Below are 13,715 nucleotides of genomic sequence, written 5' to 3'. Positions count from 1 at the left end.
TTCCTACTCGGCATCAAACATCACCCCCCCAGGGATGTCTCCCTCACCTCCCTGACTGACACCAACCTCATAGCATCCCCCTCGCACGGCATTGTCACAGGGGTGACCTCTTTTGTGATTACGTGATTAATATCAGTCTTGACCGCTAAGCTCCCTGGGATCAAAGTCCATGTCTGAGTTTTCTCACTGTTGTGTCCCCAGTACCTTGTACGGTGTCTGGCCCACAGCAGACACTCAAATATTTGTTGACTGCATGACTGGTTTAATGTCTGCCTGCAAATAACACTAGGGAAAGGCTCTTCTACAAGGGCCACTGTATGGTTGCCATGGAATGAATGACAATAGTAACAGTGGACAAGTAACTGTCGCTGAGGAAGGGCCGACACACAACAAGGAGACCAGAGTATGTGTGGCTGTATGCACAGTACCCAGGACCAAGCACTCCACTTGGAAGGGGAGCCCAATCCTTCTGCAGCCGCAACATCTACTTTAGCACCTAGGACAATGCCCAGAAGGTCAGTGGCGCTTGGCTCTCCTTTATCGAGTTTCATTTAAGCTTGCAGGTCCATTTCCAGAGCTCATGGCTACAGCTTGGTAGCCAAAATGGTGCCAGTTTGGTGCCTGTTACACACCTCAATCCCGCTTTCAACTGAGTTGGAAAATGAAAGAGAACAAATTTGCAGCTTTGATTGCAAACTGAAAAAGTGACAAATTAACACAATGTCTTTGATTGCCTCTTGAAAAACATTTGTAAATCAAAATTGGTAATGTTTTTAACGGTATGACATATTCTTTCAAATTATCCATGAGAGAGGGAAATGGTTTTGGATCATGCAAATGTGTGAAATTATGCCTAATAAATGAAAAATATTCTTCCTTACATAATTCCCTTTAGGGGACCTGCCATAGTTCAAAAAACTTTTTGAACACTTGACAGGTGCCAGGTATTCTGCTGGGCCAGGGGTAGGATATATGGAGAATCTGCAGAACTCTTGTTGTCAAGGGCCTCATGCTCTGATGGAGGAGATCATGACCAAAGAAAATAACACGAGCCATGTTGCAAGTGTACGTCTTGTAAAGTGTATGTAGGATAGAGTGCACATCCTTTATCCTGTGAAGGAGATAATAAGGGTGCAGAGTTTTTTGAAAATTAGGGGTAGCTCATGGAGAAGACCGTAAAAGGTCCAAGATATCATAGAGTCCAGCTTCCTAACTTTACAAGTAAGAAAAATGAGCTCCCCAAAGGTCACGATCTCTTGACTAGTTAGTGCCAAGCCAGATCTCGAGCCCAAAAGTTCCCTTTAAAGAGCTGTCAAAGATATGACCAAGTTCTACTGTTCTTACTTGCTTTCTCCAAACCACTCCAGCCACTGGGGATTGAAGTATCAAGCAAATGTTGTTTGCTTTTTATAAGGGTGCATCAAGGTCCATCTCCCTGCCTCCCATCTGGTCCCTTTCCACTCTCCTTCCCATATATCAGGTGGAATAACTTCCCCAAATGCAAATCTGATCATGCCAACCCTTTCCTTCCCACTACCTTTAGGCTAACAACCTGGGTCCGTCCTAAGGCTCACTCCAAGGGCTCTGGTCCTGACCCTTGACTGCAGCCTCCTCTTCCACCACTATCTCCTTCCCTCTCCACGTTCCAGCCACACCGTTTTTCCTCTGGTTCTTCAATCTTGCCATGCTTTCTCCCTCTTCCAGGGCTCAGCACACACTGTTCCCTCTGCTTGGAACATTCTTCCTCCTTCTTCACCTAATGATTCATTTGGTTGAGATAAAATACCATTACCCTGACCTGTAGACTGGGTTAGTCCTTCCCTGCCCTTTGTATGCGCTCTGCCATTGCTCTGTATTGAATCACGGGTTGAACATCTGCCTTCTGCACTAGACTCTAAGCCCCAAGAGCGTGGGAACATCTCAATCATTCACTGATGTGTCCCCACGCCCTAGCACAGTATGTAGATTCTTAGGTGGGCTAGGCTGCTGGAACAAATAACGCTTCAAATCCTCAGAACAAAAAGTTATTTTTTTCTTTTTCATGTGACAGTTCAGAGTCGGGGTTCCAGGTTGGTGGCAGTTTTACTCCATGCCACCATGTAGGGACACAGGCTGATGTGGCTTGTGGCTTCAAGATGCGGCTTCCAAAGTACTCCTGATAATTTCTGTGTTAATTGGCTGGAAACAGGAAAGGGCATGGAAGAAGCTGCATAGAAGGCTACCACTTCTGCTCCTTCTCCATTGGAGGGCATTTGGTCATATGCTCACAAAAGGCTACACAAAAGGCTAGGATATGTGGGCCAGCCATTGCCAAGTATTGTACTTCTTTATCATGTGACAAGGGGAGAAAGGGTTTTGAAAGACAGATGGCAGCTCTACCAGAACGCTCAGGGCAGATTTACTGAAAATAAATTAATTTTTAAATCATTATATTGCTCTACTTTAGATGCTGATATCAATACCCAAACTCCCAGAATCATTATGTTTCTATCATTTTGTTGGCAGCATTTCAATATCCAAACAACTGGCTTCAATAAAAGGTAAGGCCTGGTGTGGCAGAGATGTATGTGTTTCTTCTCTACCATGAGAGCATGCCAAGAGTTAAAAATAATAGGACACCAAAGAATGCCAACGATGTAAGAGAACTTGTACATAAATCATCAAGCATTTATGATGTTCTTTTTATTCTTACTTTTACTTTTTTATAAATTTATTTATTTTTGGCTGCATTGGGATTTTGTTGCTGCGCGCGGGCTTTCTCTAGTTGCGGTGAGCGGGGGCTACTCTTCCTTGCGGTATGCGGGCTTCTCATTGCGGTGGCTTCTTTTTGTTGTGGAGCAGGGGCTCTAGGCATGCGGGCTTCAGTAGTTGTGGCTTGTGAGCTGTAGAGCGCAGGCTCACTACTTGTGGCACACAGGCTTTGTTGCTCCACGGCACGTGGGATCTTCCCAGACCAGGGCTCAAACCCGTGTCCCTTGCATTGGCAAGCGGATTCTTCACCACTGCGCCACCAGGGAAGTCCCTGATCTTCTTTATAAACATTTGGGAATTGAGGTCCAGTGATAGGAATTAGCTCACCCAAATTTAAAGGCCCAGATATAATAGGAGCATGGATCCCTGACTCCTAATTCAGTGTTCATCCCATCATGGCCAGTTGGCCCTCCATGGGCAGTATCCTCAGTGTGTCCAGAGCAAGACCATCAGCATGTGACTCATAAACCTTCAGTGTGGGGCTTCCCTGGTGGCGCAGTGGTTGGGAGTCCGCCTGCCGATGCAGGGGACGCAGGTTCGTGCCCCGGTCCAGGAACATCCCACATGCCACGGAGCGGCTGGGCCCGTGAGCCCTGACCGCTGAGCCTGCGTGTCCGGAGCCTGTGCTCCGCAACGGGAGAGGCCACACCAGTGAGAGGCCCGCGTACCGCAAAAAAAAAAACACCTTCAGTGGTATTCAGGATGCAATCAGTCCCCAACTGCCTCTGTTGATTGAGCAACAAACATAGTGTGGCAAACTCCCAAGGTGTAAACATTTGCCGTCAGCATTGCATTTTATAGGTAAAATATTTTTAGAGCCAACAATACTGTCATGGAAATAACAATATAAGAAAAAATATACTCATATACTGGGATCATTATCCTATTCCAAAACATGTGGCTTCTTTATAGATTAACAAGCACAGCTGGATTCTACTATATTGCAGTTATTTTTCCTCCTAGATGGCTGGTCTGTGTCTCCAGAGGAGATGCTTTATATTTCTATTTAAATAAATCTTCATCTTGGTGAGAATATTATTGTTACGCTATCAAAACACAAGAGACCTATGATTTCTGTTTCACAATTTCAGGCACTTTTGATGTCAATGACAAAATATCATGTCCATGACATGATAAATATCCATGACATTTCTCATATAACAGCCCGCTCTGGGAGGCTGAGGGGGGAGTGTAACTGTCTATCATCTACACTGCCCACCAATATACAGACACACAGACACACACACACACACACACACACATCATTCCTGGCACCAGACTCCTTACAGTAGACAACTGGGCCACATTCATTCCCATGCCTTAAGTAAACACAGGATAAATATGGCTCATCTTGCCAGAATGTATTTTATTCAATGGTAATTTTAAGTGTTATTCACTGAAATCAAGCAGGGCTAGATCATGGAATAGAAGTCGGTACCAAGCCACATTTTCACTTCTGGCTGTTTGGGCTTATGCCCTTGATCTCCTGGGGGAGGTAGATAGAAATGGGTGTTGAGTACATATTTGCCTGTAGCATCCAAAGTAGTTTTATAGTGGAAAAGTTTGAAAAGTGCTAGAGTATTGGGGAAACTATCGATCTAGCAAGAAAACAGAAGAGATCTAATTTTTAGTTCTGCCAGGTACGACTGATGCATACTGGGAAAAACCACGTTTCTCCTGTAGGTTTTCATTTCTTCGTTTGAAAAAATAACTAATATTAAGAAAAGTTCTAAAATGAGGTGATTCTGACACTTTGCTGTACTGAGGTTTGTGTTTCTACTACCCTGAAGTGTTAGGAACTCACCAGATGAAACGTTTCACATTTTAGGTTCCACTCTCCAGGGCAGGTGAGGAGAAAGAGGCAGAGGTTGTTCTCAAGTTCAAGTCAGCTCAGTTCAGCACACGTTTATGCTAAGGCCTACCACACGCCAGGGCCTGGGAATGAATGCAGTGATAAATAAGATGCAGTGACTGCCCTCAGGGAACCAACAGTCTAGAGCTGCACTGTCCAATATGGTAGCCACTAGCCACCTGTGGATGTGGAACACTTAAAATGTGGTTAGTTTGAATCGAATTGTGCTGTAAGTGTAAAATATGTGACAGATTTAAGAGACTTAGTAGGAAAAAGCGTAACATATCTGAGTAATTTGTTCATGTTGATCACATGCTGAAATGATATTTTGATAAATTGGGTTAAATAATATATTTCTAAAATAATTTTATCTGCATCATTTTACTTTTTTAATGTGGCTACTTAGAAAAAATTTCATTATAATTCGGGCTTTCTTTTGGACAGCACTGATCTAGAAGGTAATTGAGACAGATAGACAGTGTTTCAGTCTGAAGGTTATGACAAGCTTATGTTTAGGGAAGTAGAGAAGCACAAAGGAGGGGCAGGTAGCCCTATCCCAGGGTTTGGGAAAGAATCCTGCAGGATACACTGCCTGAAAAACAAGATCTAGAGGTAGCATGCATCACGGTGAGGAACCAGACTGACTGTGTGACCTTGAGCAAGCTACTTAACCTCTCTGTGCTTCAGTTTCCTCATCTATAAAGTGGAGATGATACTGGAACCCACCTCAGAGGACTGATGTAAGAATTAAATGAGTCAAATCATATGCATCCCATAAAGAAGTGGCTGACATACAGAGCGTGGGCTCCATAATCGTCCATCACAATGCAAGCTCCAGGAACCAAGGAGCTGTTCTCTTAATATTGCTCATTGCTCTCTCCCCAGAACTAGGACAAGGCCCGGCAATAAGTACTTGCTGGGAGGACAGAGCGTGTAAGGAACTGCAGACAGTTTAGTATTAGTATAGCATAGAAAGTGAGGTAGGAGCTAGCAGGAAATGTGGACATGAAGTGCCTGGATTAACACCCCCCACCCCCATTCCAAAGGCAAGAGAGGCCATAAAAGACACCCAAGAAGAAACATCAATCCTTTGCATTTTTAAAGGCACTTCGCCCTTTACAATATGCTTTCACATACTCGCCCACAACTCTGTGAGGCAGACAGAGCAGGAATTAGGAGGCAACACGCTGAGTTTATTAAGGGAAGAACCCAACCATAAAAAGAGGAAACCAAAAAACGCCTCACAAAGTCTCATCAGTATTGGTAGGATAAACGGAGCTCGTTTTTATCTTTTATTTTAAATTTTTTTCTAGTTCGGTTTTTACCACGAGCATATGTTATTTTATGGTCAGGGAAAATTCATGCTGTGTTAAAGTGAATGGAGGAGAAGGAAGAGAAGTGGGCTAGTCCAGATGGAGTCCCCATTTAGAGAGCAGTCAGACCTGAACTTCATCAGAGGACTGGGAAACGTCTGGTTCCGCAGCCTCCATGGAGATGCTCTTGGAAGGAGTTATTCCAAAGTGGCAGATCTTTCTATGGCCTTTGAAGGCAGACAGACTTTCAAATCTTTCCTCTGCCACCCGAGAGCAATGTGACCTTAAGATTCTTTATCTCTCCATGTGTCAGTTTCCAATATGTAAAATAGAGACACAAATAGTACCTCCCTTTCTGGGTTTATGAAGCATTAAATAAGCTTATGTTTGAAAGGCATCTGGCACATAGTAAGCAAGAAAGGTGTCTATCATTACTTGCAAGCTCACTCACAGCTTGGAAGCTTGGAAGTTCCTTTCCGGAAGGGCACAGCCAGGAGAGGAAGAGGTTACACTGTCCCCCATGAGAAGTCTCAGACCCAGTAGAAGAACCCATACTAAAGCCCTTTCTAGTTATTCTGGGTTATGAATAAATAAATCAACTGGTAAAAGTTACAGAAGGGATATTTCCCTCCGAAGGAATTAAGGTGTTTCTTCTAAGCACTTTGCTTCTTAAAAACAAGACTATTTATAAACAGAGTTTATTCTTTAGCCACTTAAATGCCAAGTTACCGCCATACAGCTCCTCAGTACCTCAGCCCCACCTCCCAGGAAAGGGAGACATGAGCTAGAAGAAATATGCCATCTCCTTGTTTTTGATGAGCAGGAAAATCTTGGGTAATTGAGGAAAAAATCCCAACTTTACTTTATTTTTATTTCTTTAATTTACTTATTTTATTTATTTATTTGTGGCTGCGTTGGGTCTTTGTTGCTGCGCGCGGGCTTTCTCTAGTCGCGGCGAGCGGGGGCTACTCTTCGTTGCGGTGCGCGGGCCTCTCATTGCGGTGGCTTCTCTTGCTGCGGAGCGTGGGCTCTAGGCGCACGGGCTCAGTACTTGTGGCACACGGGCTTAGTTGCTCCGCGGCATGTGGGGTCTTCCTGGATCAGGGCTCGAACCCGTGTCCCCTGCGCTGGCAGGCAGACTTCCAACCACTGCGCCACCAGGGAAGCCAAAAAATCCCAATTTTAAATGTGGGTTTCAGGATGTGGCAGAAGTGAAGGGAAGAGGTGGATAAGGATAGGAGGGAAAAGAGCTAAAAATTGAATGCAAAGAAGCAGGGAACTTTCTGAGCCTGGGGTAGTAGTCTAGATGGAGGGCCAGCCACTGGACTAGCAGACAGAAGCCACAGGTCAGGAAGAGACTGAGGATCAGAAACCAAAGAGGAAATCAAGGAGTAAGAAGCTAAGGGTACAGATTCTGCAGACATTGATTCGACAGATATTTGTGAAGCACCTCCTAGATCCTAGGCACTGTGCTAAGTGCTGAAGTTTCCACAGAAGAGAAGACAGGCAAAACTTTCCTATCTTCATAAGGCTTATGTTTTCAACATGGATTCAAATTCAAGCTCTGCCACTTATTAATGTGTCCTCAGCAAGAGCCTATCCCTTCTTCATCTATAGAATGGTATAATCATGGAGAGACGTACTGTGTTCATGGGTTGGAAGAGTCAACATAGTAGATATTAGTTCTCCCCAAGTTGCTCTCTAAGTTTAATGAAATATCACAAAATTCAAGTTGTTTTTTTAAAAAAAAACAGACAAACTTATTCTAAACTTTATGTGGGAAGGGGACTAAAATAGTCGAAATTGTAAACATCTCAAATGTCCTTTGGTGGTGAATGTGGTACATTCATATCATGGAATCCTACTCAATGAAAAGGAAAATACCATCAATACACGCAACAACTTGGATAAAACGCAAGGGCGGGGCTTCCCTGGTGGCGAAAGAGTCCTCCTGCCAATGCAGGGAACATGGGTTTGAGCCCTAGTCCAGGAAGATCCCACATGCTGCGGAGCAACTAAGCCCGTGTGCCACAACTACTGAGCCTGTGTGCCCAAACTACTGAAGCCCGCGCGCCTAGAGCCCGTGCTCCACAGCAAGAGAAGCCACGACAATGAGAAACCCGCCCACTGCAATGAGGAGTAGCTCTGCTCGCTGCAACTAGAGAAAACCTGCTCGCAGCAACGGAGACCCAATGCAGTCAAAAACCAAATAAATAAATTTATTTTTTAAAAAAAATGCAAGGGAATCACAACATTGTAAAGCAACTATACCCCCAATAAAAAAATAAAAACAGAAAAAAAAAAACTCAAGGGAATGATACTGAGATTAAAAAGCCATTCTCAGAGAACTTCTGTATGATTCCATTCACAGAACATTTGTTGTTTCATAACATATGAAGATGGAGAACAGATTAGCGATTGCCAGGGGTTAGGGATGGGGGAGGGGGCAGGTAGAAAGATTGGCTGTAACTATAAAGCGTTACTATGAGAGAATCTTGTGTTGGTGGTACAGTTCTGTATATTGATTGTGGTGATAGTTACACAAAGGTGCACATTTGGTAACATTGCCTCGAACTACACACACACACACACACACACACACACACACAGGATGAGTGCATATGTAACTGGTAAAATCTGAACAAACTGTGGATTGTATCAATGTCAGTTTCTTGCTTTGGATGTTGTACTGTAATTATGAAAGATGTTTCTTGGGGGAACCGGTGCGGGAGATTGCTTTTGCATATTTTTTGGCAATTTCCTGTAAATTTATAATCATATCAAAATAAAATTTAAAAACACAATAAAAATTTAAATGGTATAGTAATCCCTATGGTGATTATGAGAAGTAAATATACAATTTATTAAAGTATCTGGCACACAATACACGCACAATAAATGGCAGCTCCAACTTCCTATCCCAACCAGGTTGCTGCTTACACACATGTCCTTGACTTGCTCTAGCTTGGAGCAAATAAGTGGGTACTCTTGAGTGAGGGGCAAAAAAGAGTTATCCATCTGCGGGACCAGGAAGTCCAAATGCCTCAAGCTTCGGCCTAATTGTGGGTGAAATGACACGGGGGGATGGAGAGGACACACATTTCCTCCTGCAAGGGAGAGGGAGCGGCCAACACATTGATTAGAATGCTTTGGCAGATGTTTATATACGCAATTTACCATTTAGTCGGAGTCCTGTTCAGAGATACAGTAAAAACTGAGAAGGTCTACAGTTGTTTTCCCTTCATCCATTCCTCTTAACTCTTGTCATTCCATCTAACTTTTTTTAAAATTTTTATTTTATATTGGGGTATAGTTGATTAACCATGTTGTGTATTGAACTTTAATTAAAAAAAAAAAACTAAATGCTTAAAATGTTTTAATGCCTCCTCTGTGCATGTGATGGAAAATCCTGCTTCCTTTCCAAACCTGGGAGCCCTGCATGGTCTAGCCCCTACCAACCTTTCTAATGAAACACCCTTTCAGCTTCTAGACTCCAGCCACAACTGTCTCCTTTCAGCTCCTCCAATGTGCCAGGCTCCTGATCTGAGCCTTCACATATGCTGTTCCCTGAGCCTGGAATACTCAACATAACCCTAATCCCAGGCTGACCCACCCCACCCGTTAGGTGGCAGGTCCTTCCCACCGTATTGGTCTTAGCTTAACTATTAATCTACTTATATATTAGATGCCTCCAAGACAACCACCTCTCAGTACTTTTCCTCTGAGACCCACTCTGTAATTTTCTATTTCTTCTGTTTCTATACCTTCTTTGCCTCATACAAGTTGCAAATATGCATAATATATGTGTATATGGAGAAATAAATAATTGTCAAATATGTATAAAACAAATATACGTATACACACATATCCTCTTGATTATTATTTATTACCCCACTAGATTGTAATATAGATGAGGGCAGAGGCCACATCTGGTTGTGTCACTTCTATGTGCTGAACAGCTCAGAAAGTACCAGAAACACAGTAAGTGCTCGATACAAAAGTCACAAATATCTGACTGATCATCTTTCTTTGAATCCATGATTGTTGCACTTTACCTGGGCAGAAAGCTGTTGGATTTTGTTTTCTCTTCTTCCTATTCATTCATTCAACAGCATTTACTGGCACCTACTACATAGCAGGCATTTGTGCTGGTCACTGGGAAAATAGTGATAAAAAAAGCTATGGTCCCTGGCCTCATGGAGCTTGTATTCTAGTTAGAGAGAAAGATGATTAAACATGCAATAACTGTAAAGCAGGAAAAGTTCTGTAATAGGGGATATATTGGGGACTGAGAGAACAGAGAGGATAAGAATTTTCTTCACTGTCCTTCATGCACTTCTCAGAGTTCACTATGTGCTACCCACTGGAAGCGACTGAGCTAGTACCATCCTTTCAAGGAATTTAAATCAGAGAAACCAACTAGATCACTGTGATTGAGGCCATGATTCAAAGAAATCCCTTGTCTAGCATGATATCAAAGGACTTGTCCTGGTTATCATTCTCCTTTATCACACTGGCATGTGGTGATGCTCTATCTGACACAGAATATAAACTCCACAAGAGCAGGACTTTGTCTTGTCTTATTCAGTGAGGTATCCTTAATGCCAGGGACTGAGCCAAGCACACGGTAGATGCTCTGTAAATATTTGTTGAATAACTGAATGAAATTACACATCGGAAGACCAAGCCTTAGAGAGGTCAGGTGTTTTCCCAAGGTCACAAGGGAAGAGGGTGATAAATCTCATCCTAATTCTACTAATTCTAATTGCTACTGAGGGACTTTTGTTCTCCATGGTTTAAAGATCAAGGATCAGACACCCCCATGTCCCACTCCCAGATAGGTGGCAAAGAGCCCAAGACCAGGATCACATTGACACAAACCTTCCAGCCCTGTTCCCTAAGTTCCCCTGGAAGGTAGAGCCTCGTGTCTGGGGAAGGGTCATTTCTAACCTAGGCTACCCAGTTGTACATTTCTTCTCTCACAGCTCTACGCAAGGGTTCAGATCTGGAAAAAGCCATCGCCACCGCCGCTATGATTTTCAGAAACTTTTCTGACCCTGATGGTAAACTTGGGAAAGCTACTGCCAAAAATCTACTGCAAACCCAATTTCGGAATTTCACAGAGGTAAGAGAACTAACAGGTACCCAGAAACAGGGGGCCACGCCATAATGGCTGGCCCGAAGAGTCAACAACTCCAGCTCAAAGGCACCATTATGTTGCTTCACTCCACAAATGCTTATTGGACACCTACCCTATGCCAGGAAGTGAGCTGTGCACTGGGGTTAATGCAGTGAACAAGCTAACAATCCAGCAGAGTACAGAGATGTGCTGAAAAAGTAATTAGAAATAGTCAGAGGACCGTGAAAGAGTAGAACATGCAGTGAGAGAATAAAACAGAGGGACCATCTTGGGCTTGGTGGTCAAAAAGGAGCTCCTGGGAAATTAAGGTATAGCTAAGATCTGAAGAACAAGATCAAGAGTGAGCAGGGACGGGGGGGCAGGGTGCGTGCGGGATGAGAATGGTGGCATTCCCAGCAGAGGATTTGGCATAAAGTATGTCAAAGACCTACGAGGGCCAGTAAGTACTCGTGAGAAGGGGGAGGGAGTAGGAAGCCGTGGAAGAGGAGGCCGGGGAGGTGAAGAGAAGCCACTTCTTACAGAGGCATAGCGTGAGGGCAGGAGGAAGCCAGGGAAGTTTCTAAATCCAGGTCGAAGAAATTACACCAGCTACGGTAGGAGATGAGACCCTGGTTGGGATGGGGAGTGAAACGAAGAAAAGGGGAACAGTGGGGAAGGAATCCAAACAAAAGATGTTGGTTTGGACTAAGGTGGCAAATATGGGAGGCATCTGGAAGGTGGAATGGGCGGGATCTGATAACCATGAAGGCTGAAGAGCAAGGGGGACAAATAATGATACCTCAGTTCTGACTGTGGGAAGAAGTGAGTGGTGGCCCCATTTCCAGAGAAGAGGAAGGCTGGAGAATAAGCAGATTTGAGGTAGGGTGGGAGGTGGGGGCAGCTGATGAGTTCTGTTAGCACGTGTCAAGTTTAAGATGTCCTTGAAACTGTCAAGTGGAGAAACTCAGACAGCAACAGGATATGTGAGCAGGAAGGTCAGAATAGAGATCTATAACAGTGAGAGTGAACCATATGAAAATGGTTACTGAACAGAAGGGAGTGACCTAAATCATCTACAGGCATCTTTCTCAAACCTCAGCCACCTGAATACCGTCTTCAATATTTTTCCCCCATCTGCCTATAGCCTGTATTATAATTTACTTAGAACTTGTTAAGAGAACTCTCCGCTTAAATGAAATTATTTTGTAAGGAGCCTTGCTCACCATTTTAAATGTAAATTCAGTGGGTAAAAGTGGAGGGTAGTAAAAAATATATAGATGACTGTTCATTCTTATTTAATATTTATTCTTGCATCACCTAAAATTGTGTTACGTTCTACCAGCAGTACATGTTCAAACTTTGGAAAATACTAGCCTAGGGAAAATGCATAAGAAAAAAGGAGGGCCTCACACAGAACCTAAACCACCAACATTGCATGGTAGATTGAGCAAGAAAAAACTTAAAGTAAACAGTCTCTCAGGTTCTATGTGTATTCCGAGACGTTTAAAAGAGAAGTATTATAGTTCCTTTAAGATATAAATATATATGGTTTTAGCATACCACAGTTATATAAGGTGCCACCCACTGGGGGAAGCTGGGTCAAGGATACAACTTCCCGTGAATCTATGATTGTTTCAAAAGAGTGTGTGTGAAATCGCCTTTTTTTTTTTAATTCCCCAAGTAAGTGATTTTTTTTTATAGCCTGTTTCATAGAAACAGTGAATAGATTGGTGGTTGCCAGGAGCTAGGGGGAGGGGAAAGTGGTGTGGTATAGGTCAGAAGGTGCAAATTTCCTATTTTAAGAAGAATAAGTTCTGAGGCTTTATTGCACAGCATGGTGACTATAGTTAGTCATACGGTACTGCATGCTTGAAGGTCATTGTGGTAGATCTTGAACATTCTCCCCCCACACACGCACACACACACACAAGTTAACTCTGTGAGGTGATGGATGTGTTAATTATCTTGATCTTGGTAATCATTCCACAACACATGTGTATTAAACCATCACACTGTACACTTTAAATATATACAATTATATTTGTCAATTATTCCATAATAAAGTTAAAAAGGAGTGTGTGCAGCAAGATCTTTTTTGACCCACCTCCTAGAGAAATGGAAATAAAAACAAAAATAAACAAAGGGGACCTAATGAAACTTAAAAGCTTTTGCACAGCAAAGGAAACCATAAACAAGATGAAAAGACAACCCTCAGAATGGGAGAAAATATTTGCAAATGAAGCAAACCACAATGAGTTATCACCTCACACCGTCAGAATGGCCATCATCAAAATATCTACAAACAATAAATGCTGGAGAGGGTGTGGAGAAAAGGGAACCCTCTTGCACTGTTGGTGGGAATGTAAATTGATACAGCCACTACAGAGAACAGTATGGTGGTTCCTTAAAAAACTAAAAATAGAAGTGCCATATGACCCAGCAATCCCTCTACTGGGCATATACCCTGAGAAAACCATAATTCAAAGAGTCACATATGTACCACAATGTTCACTGCAGCTCTATTTACAACAGCCAGGACATGGAAGCAACCTAAGTGTCCATTGAGAGATGAATGGATAAAGAAGATGTGGCACATATATACAATGGAATATTACTCAGCCATAAAAAGAAACGAAATTGAGTTATTTGTAGTGAGGTGGATGGACCTAGAGACTGTCAT

At 43.0% G+C, this 13,715-nt stretch overlaps 1 protein-coding gene across 1 annotated transcript in view; it reads left to right on the top strand.

Annotated features, from left to right (window-relative positions):
* Positions 1-388: 388 nt before the first annotated feature.
* Positions 389-13,715, top strand: part of SNTN (sentan, cilia apical structure protein) — a 16,265-nt gene continuing 2,938 nt past the window's right edge. The window contains exons 1-3 of the mRNA XM_007113475.1: positions 389-515; positions 2,506-2,540; positions 10,902-11,041. Of these exons, the coding sequence (XP_007113537.1) occupies positions 406-515; positions 2,506-2,540; positions 10,902-11,041 (285 nt within the window). The 5' untranslated portion in view covers positions 389-405. The remainder of the gene's footprint in view (positions 516-2,505; positions 2,541-10,901; positions 11,042-13,715) is intronic.

Source organism: Physeter macrocephalus, chromosome 18, assembly GCF_002837175.3.
Source record: "Physeter macrocephalus isolate SW-GA chromosome 18, ASM283717v5, whole genome shotgun sequence".
NCBI classification, from domain to species: domain Eukaryota; kingdom Metazoa; phylum Chordata; class Mammalia; order Artiodactyla; family Physeteridae; genus Physeter; species Physeter macrocephalus.
Note: the sequence above shows the minus strand (reverse complement) of the source record. Positions and strands in the feature narration are given on the sequence as shown.